At 36.1% G+C, this 23,298-nt stretch overlaps 1 protein-coding gene across 12 annotated transcripts in view; it reads right to left on the reverse strand.

Moving 5' to 3' along the window:
- Positions 1 to 23,298, reverse strand: part of LOC134528179 (cAMP-regulated phosphoprotein 21) — a 183,065-nt gene that overhangs the window by 63,454 nt on the left and 96,313 nt on the right. For all 12 annotated transcript variants that reach the window (XM_063361557.1, XM_063361560.1, XM_063361558.1 and 9 more), the window contains 3 exons: positions 15,287 to 15,438; positions 14,025 to 14,203; positions 12,173 to 12,321 (listed from right to left, as the gene is read on the reverse strand). In XM_063361557.1, coding sequence (XP_063217627.1) covers positions 12,173 to 12,321; positions 14,025 to 14,203; positions 15,287 to 15,438 — 480 coding nt within the window. The remainder of the gene's footprint in view (positions 1 to 12,172; positions 12,322 to 14,024; positions 14,204 to 15,286; positions 15,439 to 23,298) is intronic.

The following is a 23,298-nucleotide window of genomic DNA, read 5'->3' on the forward strand; positions in this document are numbered from 1 at the left end:
AATTCGAAAAACAATGTCCTGAAAAAACTACTATTTCCAATTGAAATGCCACTTATATGTTTGTTGAACTATTTATCTGTAACCTTCAAAAAGTAAGGATTACTGCACAATGTCATGTAGTCCTAAGTTATTTATAAGTAAATCATGTCAAAAGTTTTAACGTTATTGTTCAGGCCGGGTGTAAATATTGAATTTGAATTTCCCGCCCGCAGCGTTGGAATCGTGACGCTGCTGCTCCCACGCCATCTTGTGACTAGTTGGTTCTCGTTTGTTTTTCGCTTCGGTAGGTCGGCCGTGCGCGACAGTAGAAGTTTGTGATTATTACATTAGTAATTATACAGTCCATTATGTCGATTGAGCCCAGACATTTGGTCCTCCGGGCCGGATACAAGATCCTACAACATTAATTGTTAGTCGTTTACGTGTTTTCGTCTCATCTTGTGTCGTCTTTCGGTCGCGTGCGTTGTGCCGGCTTTGTGCGCCGTGGAATCGTGGTTGTATTGCCTGGATCATTTAAGAAGGCACATCGACATAGAAACAAAAATATATATATATTTGGAGAAGAAAACGTGTTTTGTTTATTATAATAAAATATATGTACATGTATTGACGTGGTGATGAAGCTGTGACGTCAACACTTGCAGTACGAGTTATATTGATTGTTCGAGATGGCGACTAATCGATTGTAATTGTGTGGTCGATCACGTCCATTTGTTTATGTTTTTGCACGTGTTCTTATCTCTTGCACGTCATGTCTGAAAAGGCAGAAGTTCTCATTAGCCGACTGGAGCGAGCTGAGAACAGATTAAAACGAGCCGCAGCCTTAGCCAACAAGTTTGAGACTGACAACTCACAGCGGGGACTGTTTATATCCACCTGTCGAGATCTACCAGACCTAAAACTTGGTTTTGAACAGGATCACTTGACACTCAAATTGACGTGCAAGGACAAACCACATTTTGACCTCGCCAAGCACACAAATAGGTTAGATGAATTTTATGACCGCTACTATGTCATAATGTCAATCCTTGACACTGCAGTATGTGATTCAAAACAGACTCAGGTCTCCAAAGGTTCTTCATCTGCACCGCGAGTGTCACTACCTTCAATTAAGTTACCATGTTTTGCAGGTAAAATAGCCTCTTGGACCAACTTCGCTAACTTGTTTCAAACACTTATTCTCGATAATCGTGACCTGTCAAATGTGGAACGGTTCGCATACTTAAGGCTATCCTTGGAGGGTGAGGCCCTGTCATTAGTGCAGTCACTGCCATTGACAGGTGACAATTTTGAGGTAGCATGGACATTATTGGGGAGAAGATACGATAACCGGCGGTTGATAATATCACATCACCTAGATGCCATACTGCAGGTTCCTGTTGCCACCTTGACCTCAGTGGCTACCTTGCGTAGTTTTCTATCTATAATTGGTGAGAATGTGGCAGCTTTGCAAGCATTAGGACTACCGATAGATCAGTGGGACCTATTATTGCTTCATCTGCTTGAGAAGCGTCTTAGTGGAGATTTACGAAGGTTGTGGGAGTTGCGTGTTCAAGAGTTGGAAACACCAGCACTTCAAGACTTTGTGGTATTCCTGGAAAAACAGTGCAGATCCGTAGAAGCAGTGGGTGTCAGTGGGCGTGGCCAGGATCCCAAACCCGGGCCTTCAAAGGTCATCAACCGCACAACCCAAGGTCAATGGCACAATGCATCTGGCACATACTTTGTTGCATCATCTTCAGCTTGCTGTATGTGTAATGGAAAACACCCTCTGTACCAATGTTCGGTTTTCACTAAACGAAACGCAAGGGACAGATTCGCATTTGTCAAGGATCAAAAATTGTGTATAAACTGTTTAAGGCCCCATCATACTGTGAAAAGATGCCCGTCGTCACTTTCATGTAGTCATTGTCCTTCTCGCCATCATTCCTTGCTGCATTTTGAAGACACTGAACATCGGCAGAAAGAAGTCAGCAACGAGCCACCTGATGAGGAGGTTGCGGTGGACAGTGACACACCTATCGGTCCTGTCCTCATTCTCCGGAGGATCTACTTACACCACAGTGTTGCTCTCCACAGCATTGGTGGAAGCTCAAGACACGTCGGGAGCATTTCAGCAGCTCAGAGTACTGTTGGACTCTGGAAGCCAAGCCAACTTCATCTCTGAGGGTGCCGTTAATCGATTGGGACTTCGTCGACGGAGGATATCACAGCCTCTCCAGGGTATTTCCCAAACACCACTCACAATAGCACGTGGAGTTGTTTCATGTCTGATCAGACCTAATGGACAGGAAGGGCCTAACTTCTCAACAGAAATGCTAGTCCTTCCTCAATTAACAGGTCTTATCCCATCATCACCATTGAAAACAAACAATTGGCATCATCTAAACCATTTGAGGTTAGCAGACCCTTCATATGCCTTTCCCGATTCTGTTGACTTGCTGATAGGCGCAGAACTGATTCCAAATATCTTGACAGGGAGGAAAATAGAGGGCCCTCCTGGCACTCCTGTTGCCTTAGAATCAAGCTTCGGATGGTTACTCATGGGTAGAGTAACAAACACCACTGAAACTCTTTTGCCCACTGCTGAAATTACATCCCTGTTTGTTTCTTCGTGTAATTAAACTCTAGATGCTGCTGTAGAACGTTTGTGGCAGCTGGAGGATCTGCCAGATGTCAAGCTCACTCCCACGCCAGACGAAAAGGAGTGTGAAAGCATTTTTAGCCAAACATGCACCCGACTTGAAACCGGTAGATATGTTGTTACATTGCCCTTCAAGACCGCCAATCCAGACCTAGGGGATTCGCACAGTTCAGCGCTTCGTCGCTTTCAGTCCTTAGAGCGCCGTTTGAATCGACAACTGGAAGTGAAGAAACAATATGTGGATTTCATGGATGATTACCTAGCCAGTGGACACATGAGTCCTATTGGTTCTCACGAGGTTCCGGCCAAGTCATACTTCATCCCTCATCATTGTGTTCAGAAACCTAGTAGCACTACCACTAAATTAAGGGTAGTGTTTGATGCGTCTGCTAAGACCAACTCAGGACATTCGCTCAACGACACATTGTTAACCGGACCTAAGCTTCAATGTGACATTGTGAATGTATTGCTGCAGTTTCGGATTCCCACAATTGTATTTACCGCTGACATTAAACAGATGTACCGTCAAATTTTGGTACATCCCGACCACAGAAATTATCAGTGTATCCTGTGGCGAGCAAGTGAGGATCAACCAGTACAGACATACAAATTGAATACTGTTACATATGGCATTTGTTCGGCTCCCTACCTGGCTCTACGCACACTACATCAGCTGGCTGAGGATGAAGGGGGAGATCTCCCGTTAGCTGCTAAAGCTCTGTTACAAAACACTTACGTTGATGACATTGTCACAGGGACCAATGATTTGCAGTCAGCTCGAAGGCTGAGGAAAGACCTCCAACAGTTACTTTCGCTTGGTGGTTTTGAACTGCGGAAGTTCGCCAGCAACTCTACTGAACTCCTCAATGACCTACCGCCAGAAGCTGTACTACACCCTTCTGAGACATATTCATTTGATGATAGCTCCTCTGTAAAGGTATTAGGGTTACACTGGAATCCGATTCAGGAAACCTTTTCATATGACTTCCAATTTCGATCACTTGTACTCACGAAGCGGGGGATTTTGTCCGAAATAGCTCGCATTTTCGACCCATTAGGGTGGTTGTCGCCCTTGATGCTTCTAGCCAAGCACCTGATGCAATGCCTGTGGTCAGTAAACATTGGATGGGATAGTCCTGTTCCATCCGACATAGCAGCAAAATGGGAAATTATAAGAAGTGAGCTGTCTTTGTGTTCTGCCATTGCCATTCCTCGTTGCATCAACAAGCATCATCCTCAGTCCCTTATCGAACTACATGGCTTTGCTGATAGCTCTGAGAAGGGATATGCTGCAGTTGTGTACCTGCGCCTGGTGTCCGCCTCAGGTGTAATTTCAACCCAGTTGTTACTTGCAAAATCCAAGGTTGCCCCTTTGAAACGAGTGACTCTCCCTCGTCTTGAACTATGTGCAGCTCTCCTCTTGGCACGTTGCCTACATACTCTGATCGAAGCATGCTCCCTTGAGTTGCCAATGCGAGAAGTATATGCTTGGACTGACTCATCAGTTGTTTTGGCCTGGATCCAAGCATCCCCACATCAATGGAAAACCTTTGTGGCCAATAGGGTAAGCAAAATTCAGGATTATACATCCTCAAACTGCTGGCGTCATGTTTCTAGCGCAGACAATCCTGCTGACTGTGCATCGCGTGGCCTTACTCCTGCACAATTAGTAGAGCATCCACTTTGGTGGTCCGGCCCTCCTTGGCTTCGTCAGCCCAAAGAAAACTGGCCTGTCTCCCCAATCACGATATCTGAGGAAGCCCACTCGGAGAAACGTTCGTCTGTGGTTCTTCACACTGTCATAGAGTCATCTCCGTTAGCTACGTTAATGGATAAATTCTCATGCCTGCGCAAAGTAGAAAGAATAGTGACTTGGTGTCTTCGATTTAGCTATAATGCACGTCCGAACTGTACAAGAATTCTGGGTTCACTACAAGCTAAGGAAGTGCAATCTGCATTTAAGACCTTGATCAAGGAAACACAAACTGACTTCGCTGAGGAATTTTCCAGACTCTCACGCAACCAGTTATGCACTCCCGCCATTCAGAGTTTGACACCCTTTGTGGATGGTGATGGTATTCTACGAGTGGGCGGTCGGCTTCAGAATTCTGCCTTACCGTCGGATCAGAAACATCCCATACTACTTCCTAAGAACAGTCGCCTAGCTGTTCTCCTCATTGACAAGCTCCACCAGGAATTCCTGCACCCAGGTGCCCTTACGGTACAGTCACTGCTCCAGCAAGAGTTTTGGATAATAGGTGCCAGGAATTTAATTCGCCGGCGCTTGAAAGTGTGCCTAAAATGCTTCAGAACTCGTCCAAAGAGTGTTTCACCTGTCATGGCTAGTTTGCCAGCATCTAGAGTGTCTCAGGCTAAACCCTTTCTCCACACCGGTGTTGATTATGGTGGCCCCCTGTCCATTACCATGGCCAAGGTAAGAAAACCTCGAATTCTCTCAGCATATATCTGCCTGTTTGTGTGCTTTACCACTAAGGCCATACATATTGAGCTTGCATCTGACCTATCTACAGATGCCTTCCTCGCTGCTTTTCGACGCTTCATTGCACGACGAGGATACTGTGCCCACATATATAGTGACTGTGGCACAAATTTTGTTGGTGCAAATCGTAAATTGACTGATCTTGCAAGATTTCTGGCTGATGCCACCACGAAGAAACTCTTTGTTGAGACTGCAGCTCCCAATGGGACAACCTGGCATTTCAATCCACCCTCTGCTCCACACTTTGGCGGATTATGGGAGGCAGGGATTAAGAGTGTGAAATCCCTTCTACAGAAGTCTGTAGGACTGCAACTGCTCACCTATGAAGAACTATGCACCGTGTTGGCTCAGGTGGAAGTATCCCTAAATTCCCGACCTCTGTGCGCACTGTCAACTGATCCCAATGACACATCTGCATTGACCCCAAATCATTTCCTAACCTTTGGGCCTCCACAAGTGCTCCCAGATAACGACACTACTTTGACTCCTGTGAACAGGTTACAGCGATAGTCCCTGGTCCAACAAATCCATCAATCCTTTTGGAAGCGATGGCACCAAGAATACCTGCATCACCTCCAACAGAAGAAAAAATGGATCAGTGGAGACAAGAATGTGACCGAAGGACAGCTAGTGCTCTTCAAGGACTCAAACCTGCCCCCACTGCGTTGGCGGGTAGCCAGAATTGTTAAGGTGTATCCTGGCAAGGATGGAGTCGTGCGTGTCGCAGAAGTTCGCACTCCTCACGGCACATTCACTCGACCTGTAGTGAAATTGTGTCCCCTCCCCATTCAGTAACTCTTGAGGATGGAGTTGTTGGTCTGTACATAGTGTGACTAGTGGTTGTTGTTAATAACTTTGTTTTGAACTGTGGACACTTCAAGGTGGGCGGGATGTTCAGGCCGGGTGTAAATATTGAATTTGAATTTCCCGCCCGCAGCGTTGGAATCGTGACGCTGCTGCTCCCACGCCATCTTGTGACTAGTTGGTTCTCGTTTGTTTTTCGCTTCGGTAGGTCGGCCGTGCACGACAGTAGAAGTTTGTGATTATTAGTAATTATACAGTCCATTATGTCGATTGAGCCCAGACAGTTATATATTAATATTTCTTTGCATTTATTAATTTATTAGAATTAATTTACATTTTTTTCTAGATTGGAAAGTAACTGTTTACCTACAGTGTTAACATATCTTTGTTGAATAAGTATGTTTTTATTAAAATATATATAAAACAATAGCATGTTATAAAATAATGGTATTTATCAGAGTCAATAGAGATAAAACATTTATTAATTTTTATACACATATGAAAGTATTATTGAAATTTGTTTTTAAATGTATTTGAAATTGTTGATGTTGATGATGTTGATGTTGATGATGATGAAGATGAAGATGAAGATGATGGTGAAGATGAAGATGAAGATGATGGTGAAGATGAAGATGATGATGATGATGATGATGATGAAAGTATTGTTTAACTAATGAAAATATTGAATAAAATGCTTATTTCAGTTATAATTTCCAAAAATAGCTTATTCAGCGTAACATGTAAACATAAAATTCAAATAATTATAGTGATTTAAATTTTTTTGAAACAATTGTGTTAAGATTATTTTTTATTCCAAAAATAAACAAAAAATTGGAAAGGATAATAAAAAAACCTGCTTTTTTTTCAACCAAATTACATAAGAAAATTTAACACTGAAGGGGTTAAGGCCTACTAGCTCCACGGTATTTTCTGGTTGTTTATGGTTGTTACGTGACGTAAATAGCGGGATAGATTCGATTTTTGAGACGTAATTCGCGGGAAAGTATTGTATTGGACTATATGGGAACTAAACGGGACCTGAAGAATATAGTGCAAATAACGGGAAAACGTAAATAACGGTAACGTAAATAAGGGGTTTCGCTGTATATCCGTTACTTGTCATTAAAGTTTAATCAATTGGAAAAAAATAAAAATGGAAGCATTTTACTTGAAGCATTTTACACTTAAAAAAAACATAGCTTATGCACAATAGACCTAAAATTCAATTTCAATTTCTTCAATAATCCTAATTCGTTCATCAAGTGTTAGTGTTCTCACCTGTTTACTATGCCGATACATTTTAATCGCTTTAAAACGTTAACCTCACATTTGCACTTTTTATTAGGTCAACATTCACGCTCATCTAAAGGAAACACCGATCATAAAAAGGAAGTAACATGTGCCATAGATTAGGATAGCATGCCCGAACAATGAAATACCGGCCTACAGAAATGCGTTCACGATGCTGCACAGGAATCAATAAATTTTCAACGCCACAGCAGAAGCCATATTGGTTTCTTTGTACCTTATAAACGAGACGTCTCAATGCTCAGTCATAATAAGGGACATGTTTATTCTTGAAGTGATTTTATATACGTACGGTATAAAATGTTTTGTGTTTTACGTTACCATTTTAGCAGACATGAAAAAGTTTCGTACATAAATACAAGTCCATAGTGTGGCAACGTTTAGTTACGAGTCGATTTTACGGGAATATGGCACCAATGTTAGCCATCTACTGTTTGTTGACTGTTCACTCATTGCTATTATAAAATGGCTGCAGATTTAAGGTGATTTTTACTACTTCTGTATACTATTGTTACTGTTTTTATGACGGTTTCTTTCTAAGAAATGGTTATTTCTGCAAAATCTTTATGGTTAAATGATCCTCTATTATAATTTATAGTGACGGGACCACATATTTTGTAAGATAAATGCGGACATAATGATAATTCGAACATCGGTACAACCTTAGTTGTATGGCCTTTTTGCCGGGACCGTAGAAAGTATACGATAAACACGGACAATCGATACATGCGAGTTCGATAGATAGAGGTTTGACTGTATTTAAAAACAATAGACAGAAAAAATAAATACACATGAGCGTTGTTCTTCAAAGAATCTTTTTTTTTTTAAACTATTGGTATGCTTGACAAAACCAATAAAAATAACCAAATGTGTTTTATTTTCTACGTTTAAAATGACAAAAATACTCAGAATCAAATTTTTTCTGTTAATATGATTTTTCCTACTTCCATTTCACGAGATATGAGTGTTTGTTAATCAAAAAAACCTGTTTTTAACTGGACAAAAATCTTTATTTTAGTAGCATAATACCATGGTCCATTAAAATATACCCGGAATAAGCAAATCCATTGAAAATTTGGAAAACTTTCGATTTATCGAAAGAAAATCCTAGTCTAAGGTTTGACAAAAAATTTTGATTCCCCTTGTTTAAAATAATACTACTAATTTAAAGTTTATATTTAGGGATGATACGAATCCACATTTTGGTCGAATCCGAATCCTTGTTCGAATCCTCAGTGTTTGCCATCGAATCTCGAATCCCAGTCCCACACTAAACTTCACCACATGTTATTAAAAAAAATCACACATTTATTTTAAAAAATTACATAGGACTATGTATTAAAAAAAATCACATGTGTATTTATAAAATTGTAAAATAAGTGCATAGTGTATACATCTGATATAAAATAGAGACAAATAACCTCAAAAACCACACACGTAAGTTTGCATCTGTCTAATTCTCTGTTAAATTAATCCTTCCTATGTTTTCAATAAAATATGTTTGTATAACAGACACCATTTAAAAAAAGTTACATTTTTTCTGAAATTTTATATTATTGAAGGTTGGAAATGATCGAGTAGATATGCTAATTGACAAAATGCAGCGTAGTTTATCTTATGTTTGTGATATTTCCGTTACCTTTATAATACAGTTTAAGTATACAATTTTTTAGAGCTGGGCGAACCTCAGTTCTCTGTTTTCGAACCGAACTGAACTGAATCGAACCATAGCAAAAAAATTTCGAACCGAGCCGAACCGAACCTCATACAGAAATAATTGTTTTGAATTAAAATGAACCGACCACCAGCATTTTGGTCTTTAACTGAATGGTGAGGAAGAAAGGTTCTCCAGCCATATGTAAAATTAAAACATTACATATATAGCTTAGCTTTATTAAAACATTGCAAAACATTTTATAAGTAAAGTTAATGCAATAATTTAATGAAGGAAAGAAAACAGTTTAGAGAAAATCATTTTGCATTTAATTTCTTTATATATATATATATACTTTTAATTCATGAAGAAGTTACATCTAAATTTCAAAAAGACTATCTTCCTTTTTCAGTGTACACTAACCTTCATTAAAAAAAATATAAGATTATAAAGATGACAAACATTCAGCATAAGGCCACATAACATATTTTTGTGGTAGACATAAACTAACATTTTTAAAAAGTAAAACTTTTTAATAGGACATTAAAAAAAAGTCGAAAGTGAATTAAGTTACCAATCTACATTACAAAACCCGCTGACTGCAGTTGCTGTTTTCTTGGAAGAATGCTGCTCGTCAGAAGAAACTTTACACATTTTTTGGGGTGGTTCTGGGTCATCTGGGTCGTCATTATCTCTTCTCCATTTGGAAAACTTAAACGACGTAAGCCTGCTCATCGCAAATCACCTCAAGAACAATAATATTGTAAACGTAACGTAAGTCAGTGTGGTTATAAAAATTTGCGTCGGATAAAAGAAAACACGAGAAATAATGATGGCTGCCGCGTCTAGGCTAGTCAACTTAGTACCGTACTGTAAAAGTACTTTTAATACACAAGATTAAATTAATATTTTCAGTACCTGACTGTTATAACCAAAAAGGCCAAAGAAAATAAATACATTCCAGTAATTTAAAATACGTAATTTACGTAATCATTTCCAACCGCATTTGTCTTGTGTTAACTTGATCACGTTAGTTTTGCCGAAATACGAGAGTTCTCGTACATGCGCTTTAGTTTAACGTATGGGGTACGCAATCTTTGGTGATTTTACAACACTTCTCGTACACGCACTATAGTTAAAGGTATAATATACAATACCTTTGGCATTTGTACAATAGTTTATATTACGTAGTACGAGAAATGCATACAAAATTCTCTAAAGTAATCAAAAAACAAAGCGCGCCTATATGAATAAATGCTATGAGAGTTATGCAACGATTAATAATTTTTTTATTATTTTGTCTGCGCTTGAAACTGTTGAGGCGACGATTATGCGATAAAAGTCGGAATATTACAAGTAATGGAATTTTGTTGTGCTGTCTCAAATGGGGGTTAGAAAATTATAAAAACGTAATTTTTTTTTTAAACGAACGTTCGGTTTTTCGAATATATTTTAAGAGGTTTCGAACCAAACGTAAGGATTCGGTTCGGTTTGGTTCGAAATTTTCAAACTTCGCCCAGCACTACAATTTTCAATTACTACCTAAAACTCTTAAAAACCCACCTCGAATCCCACCTCGGATCCTACGAATCCTCGAATCCATAGGATTCGGTATATTCGACGAATCCAAGACTTGAAAATCCCATCCCTATTTATATTTCAAGGGCATGAATTGACTAACTTGATTTCTATACTACAGTCAAACCTCATTAATACGAATCCGCTTAGTACGAAATTCCCGTTTATGCGAAGTACTTTCACAGTCCCGGAAAATAAAGTATGATTTCCTATGTTATTCAGTACTTTTAATACGAAATACGGTTAATATGAATTACGAAGTTGTTTTGATCCCTCAAGTAGCTGTTAACGTGTATAAGTAAACGGTTAATACGAATTTCACCGCCGAAGTCTAAAGTAAATAGTCATCATAACCGTCATGTAAACAAACGTTTCTCCAAAGATACATGTATGTATCCTACAGCGCAAAATGGTCGAAAAACAAGATGAAAAGTTCAACTCTAGTGGCGATGTTAGTAACTAAACTAGAAAAGATGCCATGTTGTAAATGGAAAACGAAAAGGAAAGAACTCTATACCTTATTAATATTAGTCGTCGGAAGTGTACATACGTAGAAGTTTAAACAATCTATGGAAAAAAGTTCTGATATTTTCCATTGTTCACGCACGTGTATCTTAACCTCAATTTTGAGTGTTTGTTGTTTTGTAATATGACTGCGAAACGTAAACGCAACGAACTTACAATACAAGTTAAAGTTAAAATTATCGAAGAAGTAGACAATGGAGAGAGAACGAAAACTGAAATTGCGAGAGAATTTAACATCCCGCAATCGTTGTCGACGATATTAAACAATCGTGAAAAGATTGAATCGGCTTTTGCGAGTTCGTGCAGATTATCAACAAGAAAAAGACTGCGAGGCCCAAAACATCATGAAATGGAAGCTACATTGTTGCAGTGGTTTTAAGAAATGCGTGCAGCAAACTTGCCAATTTCTGGACTTATGATTCAGAAGAAGACAGACTACCTAGCATTGAGGTTAGGAATTTCAGACTTCAAGTTCAGCAATGGTTGGCTACAACGGTTTAAGGATTACAACAATCTTGTTGGCAGAACTATGTGTAGGGAGTCGGCAGCAGTATATATGACCAAAGTTAAATATGGTAAACAATGCCTATAAGAAAAAGATAGTGCAAACCAGAATTGATGCTTTTTTTTAAACCAAATGTTTGAATTGAAAATGTGTCATGAATGCAAGTTTATTGAAGTTTGTATTATGATTTATTCTGTAAGTGTTGCATTGTGTTTGTTTTCTTCAGTGTTTACATATTGTCATGCATGTAGTGAAGCCAGCTTATACTACCAACGGTGTGTATCATTTTCTGTATAATTGTAAATATAGGCATTTAAAGTTCAATCAATTTTTTTTGTCATGATATCCCAATAGTTTGGTTAATACAAACCCTCGTTATTACAAAGTGCTAAAATATGGTCCCTTCAGGTTTGTAATATTGAGGTTTGACTGTATTGGATTCTGAATCCTCAGATTCCTTTGGAATCAATTTAATTTTATAATTCAAGAATTGATACAACAATACTAGTCTTACCATTAAAAATTAATGGATACAGAATTTGGATGGAATGTTTGAAAAATTCATGCAAAAAAATACATATTTTTATTAATATTCTGATTGAAGAGCCAGATTTATATATAAAAAAAAAAATAAGTGGGAGAGGTGGTGTGTACCTGGGAGTTGGCAGGCCCAGACAGGCTGAGCTGGGAGACCGGGGTGGCGGTGGGCGAAGGCGTCGCGGACATGGTGTCCGAGCGCTGCGACTGCGACTTGTAGCCGGAGCTGGAGGGACTGAGTCTGGAGGACATGCTGCTGCCAGAGTCTGCGCACACACGTCGCAGCACTCGTAACGTGCACATGCTATAGTCAAACCTCAATACAAGATACCTCTATGAAGGATTTCTCACTATCAAATATATATATTTTCAGGTCACAACATAATGTTTTACATTTGGTAACAGTCAGTGGCATAGCCAGGATTTTGTATGGGGGGGTGTTAAGAAGCATGCTTCCCCCCCCCCCCCCCCGTATTAAAGCAGGGGGTCCGGGGGTCCTCCCCCGGGAAAATTTGGATTCTAAGGTGTAAAATAGTGCTATTTTAGCAGTTTTCAGTACTTAAATTTAAATATTGCAATGGCAAAATTGAAATATTGCAATGGCAAAATTTTTTATTAATTTTAATATGAAATTTGTTTGAGTGATGGATAAGAAATTAATTAAAGATTTGGTTCTAAAGGGGGGAGGGGTTGAACCCCTAACCCCCCCCTGGCTTCGCCCCTGGTAACAGTTCAGTATTAAGTACTTTCATTATTAAGTATTAAAAAAAGTGGGCTTTCTCAGGTACATTGATTGCAATGAGATTTCATTGTACCCCACTGTTCATGACGACTTCAGATCTTCTATGACAAACGCTGCACGGAACATTTATACTTTGACTGCTCAATTTTTGCGTAATTACCACGAATGGGCCAATAAAATCTCCAAATACCATCAAATTGTTAGTATTCAAAGGATTTAATATCCAAGGAAAAATATTTGAAGGAAAACATTAAAGGAAATAGGATAAGTTAAAAATTTAAACAATGCTGACCTCTGAAATTTACTAGGCCAATTGTTTTCTTCATAACTGTTACCATTCCCCAAGATTTTGAACTTTTAACATATAATTATATAAATAAAATTACAATATGTATTTATTCTGGAAACTTAATTCGCAAACCAATCTTTTAAAGGGCAGAATTTTTGAACACCATTGTTAATTTTTTTTTCTTCGTATTGTTAGGGACAAGATTATTATGGTGAGTTGCAAAATGCAAGTTAAATCGTTGAATTAAGTAGCATTGAACCAAAATTTAATTCAAATAATAAAAAATTTATCTTTTCACAATTGAAATTCAAGGATTGTCATTATTTCTGGACTGGACAAAATTTGTATCAAAAGCATGGATCAAAAAAATTAATTCAATAGTTTTATTATTGTGCATTTCTACTGAATCCAATTCAAACCATAAAATGCTTGCTTATTTATTTTTATTGTTTTGAATGTATACGTTTTAGACAAATTCAGCACAAATTATTTCATCGAAAAAATGCAGCATATTAATTTTACTAATATTTTGTTGGAATAAGTATTATAAACCAGCTTTCATTAAAAGAACAAGACAAATTCTGTATTTTAAGAATGAAATTGGACTAAAAATAAAACCTTAAAATCTTGTCTCAATGTATTGTATATTATTTTATTTTTGACCCTGACATTAAGATTCCAATATAAGAGGTATATTCGTGGTACTCCCTGAGATTCGAATTTGAAAAAATAGTGATCTGACACCATTACTAATAATTACCAAAATATTTTTGATACATGTGTAGCTAGTTCAGCACTACACTCATCCGTGGTTTTTTTTTTTACCATGTCACATTATTCACCTATCAATGTTTATTGTAACACCTATCAAAAAAATCTCACGTTATCTTCAACTGAGTGTAATTAAATATAAAGACAAAATGAACACGACTTAGTACCTTGTTTCGTAAGTAGCCTAGCGCCTGCGCTATGCGTACTGGTGCAACTGTCCCCACGTGACAAAACAGAAACGGGATAACCTCCGAAACTGTACGATTTGGCTACAGCGTTTCGCATTGAGTTGGCTTTGAGAATTTCACGACCTTCGAACGACTCCACCTTCAATAAACGGGAAGGCCTGAAAAATAAACCACACCAAGACACAGTTAAGTATACTGCCAACAGAATAAATAAGAATTATCTACTGGTACTGCATACATTTGTAAAGCTAATCAATATCTCTCAGAAGCCAAGGTCAACATTAGTTGAAGGACAACCAGTTACCCACGGCAATGTAGCCAATTTAAAATGTTGGCTGTGGTACAATTTTTATTTCCAACACCATGGGCATAAATACCAGGGGCACCCCCAGGATTTATTTATTTTGAGTTAGTAATTTTATTTTAATTTATTTTAATAGCAGACATCTTCCAAAAAAGAATGAAACCCAAGAAAAGAATATTGGACAACCATCTCTACAAAACGAACATGGCACAACATGCTACGCAGCTGTATCTTTTAATAAGCACCAAGTCCATTTGACACTTGATTTCATAATGAAAATGAAATGAATTCTCCTTAAAATGTTAAGTTTGTTAGATGTGCACTGTAACTATATACCACACCAGAGAAATCAAGTAGGTTGAGCACAGTGACAACATTTTGTTATCGCTTTGTGAGTGAGACGTAGAATACTATGAAGGGTGCAACACTGTGCAGTGTGTACCAAGCTTGGCAAAAAATTTTTGCACTGTGAAGCGACCTTGTTTTGTCACTCTAAAGGATTATTCACAGAAAGTATGTATTTACGGATCCCTACATGATGTTTTACATGTATTCAACAGTTCACTATAAAAAGTACTTTCATTATTAAGTACAAAAACTGAGTTTTTTCAAGTACATTTTAATGAGATTTCACTGCACTGAAATAAAAATTTCACTTTTCTCAAAATGTTATTCTTACAAACTAAAAATTAATGTTTTGTGCTAATATTTTATAATTAACTTTTTAAATTTAATTATACTTGTTATGTCATTTGCATGTTGTTTGATGATTGGAGAAGATAAATCTGTTGCATTCGATTGATGAAAAACATTAAGTAACAGAATTTGGTAATTTTTTTTTTGAACCCGAGAACTTAATTGGTGCACTTTCGATCAGCAATCCCCAGTTGCTCTTGGATAAGAGCACGTCGCTCCAGAGGGAAAAGAGGCCCCTCACCTGAGCTGCTGGCCGTCGTCCACACGGTGGACCCCGCCCGGACGGAGACGGCCGTAGTTGTCGCTCTCCGAGCTGCTCCACGGCTGCGTGTCCCCGGACCAACGCAGGTCCTCCTGGCTGCTGTGCAGTGAGTACATCTCCCCGCTGCCGTCCTGCAACAGTGGGCCGCCGGCCACCTGCACCTTCACTCTGTCGACACTCTCTCGCTTCGACTCGTTTCCCCTGCCTCATTGGCCCATCTGGCAAAATAACAGGTATTATTAAAAAAAAAATTCAAAACACGTTTTCGCAAACAAACTATTACTATAAAATGTTTTTCAATAGCGCAGTAAGGAAATCATTACAGAATTTTTTTCCCGGACAAGCAAACCATGGAAAACAAAAAAAAAAAAAAAAAAAAAAATACGGAAGTCCAGACTGGTATTTTATCCCGGGTCCCAGAGAACATGGGGTCCATTGTGTTGCCACTGTCCCCACCGACGCACTGTCCTAGGACCAATGACGGTACAGACAGCATGTGGCAAGAAATGCATTTAAAACATTTGTGGGCCAGACAAAAAAAAATTGCTTATTTATTAATACAATTGTTGAAAATGTGACATTATCGGTGTTTCTGGCGTGACAAGGTTTTGGATAGTCACAGCTCTTTGTGTGTTCTAAGTTTTAATGTAGTTAAGTGTAGGCCTTCGCCAGAAAACTTGTCATTGGTTTTATTTGAAGGTTCAGTTGTGATGCAAAGCTTCGCATCTTATGTGAAGCTACTCAATTGTTGCATAGCTTTAAAACATTGAAACCCTAAGTTTTGCTCATGAAAATATTTATTCATTTTTTGTGTTGTATGTGTTTCGCTTGAATAAAAATGTCACTTAAAAATAAAGGCACTCCATTTGTTTTTATGAATGCTCAACATTAATATTATGCATGGTTATTTTATAGTTTTTATTTAATGATGATATTATTTAGGGCACAACTGGTTAATCACTCAGTCAGCTCAAACATTACAAACGTTAAAACAATTTATTTTTTTTACTTCAAACCTGCAATTTTGTAAACTAACTGTGAAACAGCTATGCCGAGAACATTATTCACAATTCAATTCGACTTTGTGAATATTTTAAACATTTGATTTGGTATTCGCTTTGCATAAAAAAAGATAGTATTTGCACAGGCCTAGATAAGCCAAGTTTGTGCCTAATTCATTAATATATGTACGGAATAAAAATACAATTTAACATTAAATAAGTACCATTTGTAAACAAACACACAGGGCATTGTTTACATAAGCTGATTTTAACGGTACTGTCGACAAATCGTTTTAAGATGGTGGCCAAGAAAACAGAGACAAGAACCAATCTAAATAATTTAATTAGGCTATAGTTCTGCTCTGTACAATATGTACAGCAGGAGGTTGGCCAGCCTTTAGAATGTGATGGGTCAATTAATTTTTTTTTTTAATATAGCAGGCCAATTTTTACCTTGTACAATCATTATAGGATAAACAATAAACTAACTGCCCCCCCCCCCCCTTTTTTTTTTCACAATTCAATTTGATTCCATTTTGGTGAGAGACAAAACAAGTACAGCCACACCAACAACTTATCAACCCTGTAATTAAAAAAAGTTATTAATATAAATTGTTTTCACAGCCCCTAGAAAATACAGGATACAATAAAATCATCTTAAATACCATTAAAAAAATCAACACTTGACCTATAAATACCTAAAATTTTACCTTTTCAATAATTTTCCTTTTTGATAAGTTTAAATTTCTAAGCAACTTGAGAAATTTTTTAACATGGTTTCATTGTAATTATAATGTTAAGCAGTTTGTTCAGTACAAAATATAGTTATTGTGCAACACCAAGTCATTTTTGTACCAGGGGGAAACAATTGCATGTGTTAAAGAATGGTTAATAAAAAATCACAATGATGGAAAAAATGTTAGTTTCAACTATAATAAATTTAATAATACAGATCCAATCTGCTTGGTTCAATGACCAGTTTAGGAAGGGGAAACTGCTTAGAAAGTGCATATTCATGCAATATTATGGCATGTTTCCTTTGCAGGTAATATTTGGTACATTTTGTTGCCATAAATACTTTTAATATCAATTATAGTAAATATTATTTAAGCTACATGTGAAGGTACCTTACCTAAAATAGCATTTTATGATCTATAAAAATAGGTACATTGGCCTACCATTTACGAAATTATGGCCAAGTTTTCTAAAAGAAAAATTCTAATATTTTAGAGTAAGTATGTAGTAACTACAGAAAATATTTAACTTCATTAAACTTTTTTTTTAGAAATCACAGTTTGTAAGTATCAGACAAAACGTTAGATGAAGAAGATGTAAAAGGGAGCTGTTAAAAAAAACCTTATTAAATATCTAATTACACATTAAGAACCCAAATGATGTTTTACAAAAAACAAACAAAAAATACCTGAAAAATGAAATTACAGTTACAGAGTTAAAACAGTACCTAGAAAGTTCGGTCCTGCGATGTTTTAAAGGAATTTTTGAACACAGCTTGCTTTCTTGATGAGTGCTGTTTCTTCCTTGCCTACACTTACGCTTGCAACTTGCTGACTGATATTTTTTTTTTTTGCGATGGGACATATAATAATATAGAATGTTGGATAAGCAAAGGTTGGATAAACATGACTCTACAGTACAAACAAGTTGTGACCTAATTTTTCAATAGTTTGTTTAATTAAAACCTCATGATTAAAAAGTGGGATAAAAATGGTCAATTTAGTTTATATTAATGAGGTTCAACTCCACTTCTGTTTTTAAGTTTTGTAATATGTTTACTATGTTATTTTGCTAAGTAAATTTTATTACAGAACATAATCATGTCTGTTTTTTGAGTAAGACAAAAAATTAAGTATCACAAATCACAATATTTAAGACGCCTAATATTGAACTAGACTTTTAATATCAGTACGTCACAGTTCTCATCTATGGCAACTGAAAAGTATAATGTACAAATTAAAATTTTGAGAGTATATGTTATCTTGCTTGATTCCAAATTTCCAATGTATTTAGTAGTAGAGTGGTGGGCTAACGACCAAGTCTTTGTGGGAAAAAATTCATGGCAGGCAGCAGGTTGGCTGTCGTTGAGTTGAGCTTTAGCATGTGTAGTCATAGTTAGTCACTGTAAAACCTTGCACAAGTTAAAATTTGATTAAAAATCAACATTCATAAATTTGTACTGAAAAGGAAAAAAAAAAACTTTATACGAAAGCTGACATTTTACCTATGACCTACTAAGTATTCACTCTTGCTCGTTACTTGATTTTTCACAATCCTACCCAATAGTTAAAATTCTTATGAATAGAGTATCTGTCAATTATTATTATTATTAATTATTATTATTTTTATCTCTGCAGATGGAAAAAAATAAAACAGTATTTTAAAAATATTATAATTAGCTCACATGAATGCTTATTCTATTTGTGTGAAAAGAAAACTGATAACATTTTAGAAAAAAAAAATTATGGGTAAAAAATCAATACCATCCATGCAACTGTAAGAAACATGCTATTATCAAAACTAATTTTCTTCACACTCAAATGACCAACATCTGAAATCTTAAGATACAATGTAGCCATTCAATTCTTGTAATGCAAAACTCATCATAATGTGACACTACATTAAATAGGTTATAAACAGTAAAATTAGGGACTAAGAAATTAACCTTAAATTGCAACATTTAATACTAACAAGCAAAAATATTGAAAGTTATAACTTATGCAAACACTTAAATTTTATTTTGTCATGTTTATGCTACAATCGTAGAAGATGATTCATAGTATTAATTCATTAGTGGGAAAAAAATATTAAATTTTCCCCATGAAATACAATTTTTCTTTGAATGAGTCATTTATTTTCAAACACTAATCAATACCCACTTCCTCTATTGATTTTATACTATATATGGACACACACCCAACCAGATGCATGGATTCTGCATAGTTCAGAGAATAGCCACACTTTCTTGTTTTCATTTAGTACTGTGCTGTGAGCATCTTTTTGTATAGTCCCGTGCCCACACAAGATTTTCAGACTCATTATTTGTTTAAGAGAGGATTTTTTTTAATACTATGTTAGTTGCATGTAAAGTTGTTGTTCTTCAATTTTTTTTTAAATGAGAAAAATATTTTTGAAACATGCAAAAGCTCTCAGGCCAAGGCCATGCAGTTAGTTCTCCCAGAGTGGCAGGTTTTTGTTGGGGCAATAAATATTCTCATGTGCAAGGACTGTGATTGCCAACTAGATCATGAATGAATGTATACACTAAAGAAAAACTGAATAAATAAGTAAATACATGAATTTAAAAAATGTGGAATTAAACACCATAATTTTTTTCAACTACAGACCAAGTGACTGTTGCTCACACCAAAATGTATTTTAAATCTAGTTATCAATGAATTTTACCCCTTGCCATTTCATCAACATGGGTGTAGGCTTCTTTTGTTGAGAAACGAGACTCATATAAAAAAATTTATCTTAAATATTCACTGCTGTGTGTGAATGTGCAGTAACATTTTATATTATAAATTTTAAATCATTTTAATAATTCTAATCAAACTATGTGGTCCAAATATTTTTCTTCTTCTAGATTAAACCGTTCAAAATTATTTTAGAAATTGAAACAAAAATTCTATAACAGTGAAATAAAATTGACATATTTTAAAAATGAACAGTGATAAAAAATAGAACTATTTTTACAGACCTCTAGCCATAACTTATACTAAGGAACCATCCTAGCATATTGCCTGGAGTAATTTCAAGGAAACCACAGAAAACAGAACTCAGAAGGCTCTGGCTGGAATTCGAACACAGGTCCTCTATAATGCAAGTCCAGTGTCTAACAACTTTGCCACGTCACTCCGTACATCATGTACAGGAATAAGATTATATGGTCAATTGTAATAAAAACAAAGTAACACCAAAAATCATGTCAATACACCATAATGCACGTTAATACTCTATAAAACACCGAAATGCATCTGATATCACAAAATATTATTTTTTATCAACTATTTAACTGAAATCACAAAAACCGATTTCTTTTAATTCAGTATGTCCATAAAAGAATATCACAGTTATTAAATTAAATAGTTATCAACTTTAAGCACTGTAGTGTGTTCGTTCAAAGTCACAATTAAAAAAACCTAAAACAGTTTTAGATAAGCACATGGCAAATACTGCTATGCTGTTTTCTCGCTTGCAGCGCGAAAGACTGGATCTTTCCCCAATTAGTAGAGAGTGAACTTGTAAACTTTATTTGGCAACAGGATGGAATCTCGTTGTACCAGAGTGGTTGAACGTTCAAATCCCCGACTGTTGGATTGGTCGTAATGGCCGAGACGACAGAGCTCTTTTTCGCTGACCTCCACATTCACTTGACATAACTCCATGCGATAGTTTCTTTTGGGGTTTTATAAAAGATCATGTCTATGTTCCATTGCTACCTAATGATTTGCCAGAGTTGAGACGCAGAATTCAAGAGGCTATTGCTTCCATTACTCCGGACGTGTTAATCAAAGTGTGGGAAGAATTGGACTTGTGCCGTATAACTAAAGGTGCACAAATTTAAAATTTTATAAGAAAAACTAAGCTAGTTTATCTTCAATTTGATGTATGATTTGTTGTTAGTAGTCTGAATTAAACTGTTATAATATACCATTGGAACTGGGACATTCTTTATGGACGTCCTGTATATTAACTTGAGGAATGTAACATATGTAGCATGAAGTAACTTACTTTTACATTACGGCGTTGTTAGGATTTCCAAACACACAATTACTTTATATTTATTTAAATTTTTCTGAATAATTAAAAATACCTAATACAAATTATTACATTGAAAAAGAACATCACGCATTAATCATAATAAACTGCTTTGGTGATTGAAGTATTAAGAAACATTTAAGTGTCATATTTGTTTAATAATATGCTATATTTATGAATAAACAGAATTCACAAAAAATAAAAAAAATAACACCAAAATATTTTGTTTTAAAAACAAAATAATCCTAAAAAATTTCTTGTCCCTTATTAAGTAAGATGAAACCAAGAATCTTATTTTTGTAATATGTTAATGATTAAAAAAATTAATTTTTGAAGTTAAGTGTTTTCTTTTTGTCAATAAGGCATTAAAAATTAACTAATATAGCAAGTCTCATCCTTAGATAGCAGTGTGTATTTAAATGGGCATTTACTCTCTTTTATAAACACAATTTCTGCTATTAGCACTGTTCTTGTATTGGTGTTTCTATTGCCAAATATATGTCAATGAACACAAAAGTTTTAGACACAATTTGGTAATGTATTAAAACATTTTTTTTAAATGTATCTGAAACACTGTATTATTTCTGATTTTTTATATCATTTAATATTAATATATATATATATATATATATATATATATATATATATATATATATATATATATATATTTTTAGTCCTTTGAACATAGCTTTTTTTTTATGGAATGCCTTATTATTAATAGTGACCGACTATTACAAATAGTTTCTCTGTGAAATAACAATTGGTATATAGAATTGAATACCTAATATCTTCCTGTCACAATGACTACAACTGTAATAATACTGTCCATAGACACTAACCTATGGTCTCAGAAAAATCAACAAATATTAAAACAAAAATTTCTTTAAGCTTATATTACAATTAACTATAGTTTACAAAATAATATTTCTTATAATTAAAAAGCCTAGTCACCATTTACTCTGTACTGCAATCTAAGTGTGAGACAACCTATACTCCTAATGTGTTTAAATGGGAATGAGTGACTATAAGTTAGAATGGTAAATGCATATGTGAACATTATTTCAAATGTTTCAGTCAGTGAGACTGGACTATAATGTGCATGCACATCTGTAACAATTAGCAAAACATAACTACCTTTGCATGAAAAATAAATATATTTATTTTATTTTTAAGCAATTTTTCTGTCCCAACAAACATACCATATTTACCTGCAGAAGGATTGCACCTATAACTTTGGGCCAAAAAAATACATTATTTTCACAGTAACAGGTCGCCGCCTCTGCGTATGGGTCACAGCACCTTATATATGTCTTAACCAGAGTTCCGTGGATACAAGTGAAGTGCTCCTTTTCTCAGCTTTTTGACATGTAATAAATACAACAGGCACTGGCACTGACCCTCGCTCTTCTTTGTTTACTATGGGAGGGTGTGATGTGGCCCACTTCCCCCCCCCCCCCCCACCAAATATTTTTGACCTCTCCAATTCCCCAAACTTCCTAACAAGACAAAGAGAAGACTGCTATTTTTTATACCTTTGTCTCCCTTTTGTCCATTGTTTTTCTTTCTTTCTTTCTTCCCATCCCTTTGCCAGGGAGAGAGAAGAGAGAGGCGGCAAGCTAATACAAGCTAATATTAGTCAGTTCCTTCTATAGAAACTAGCATTCACCTTACTCCGAGGCTGGAGGAATATAAAATCTTATAAACAACAGGGGTGGATGCAGTTTTGTCACGGTATGTTCAGTTGAAGAGTGACAAATCTTGTTAAAAAAAAAACAATAATGATTGTACACAGTTTGAGTCATGAACACCTGTCAAAATAGATACGTTAATTGTGTGAATGCCAGTTCACAGGATATTTACAAGTATAAGAGGGAGGGACAACTGTCAAAACTGTCATATGGCCTCTCACTCGACAGGTACACAAATGCACACGCACTTTATCTCCCTCTCTGGCTGGTTTACTTTTAGACCTTCCCCTTCTCTCCTAGACCACATGCAGTGTAGCAGATGCGTCACTTGCCTCGCTTGCCGGCACTGCGACACGGCACGCCTACAATAACTGAGCTGTTCACGGACTTTGTGCGACTGCCGAGATATTTTGATTAAACAATTTATACTTACATGTGGATTTTATTTATTAAAAACCAATGTAGGTTAGTTAATTAAGCACATATTCTCCACACAGTACAATTATTATTTTTTTTAACACAA

The sequence above is a fragment of the Bacillus rossius genome, chromosome 1, assembly GCF_032445375.1.
Source record: "Bacillus rossius redtenbacheri isolate Brsri chromosome 1, Brsri_v3, whole genome shotgun sequence".
NCBI lineage: Eukaryota > Metazoa > Arthropoda > Insecta > Phasmatodea > Bacillidae > Bacillus > Bacillus rossius.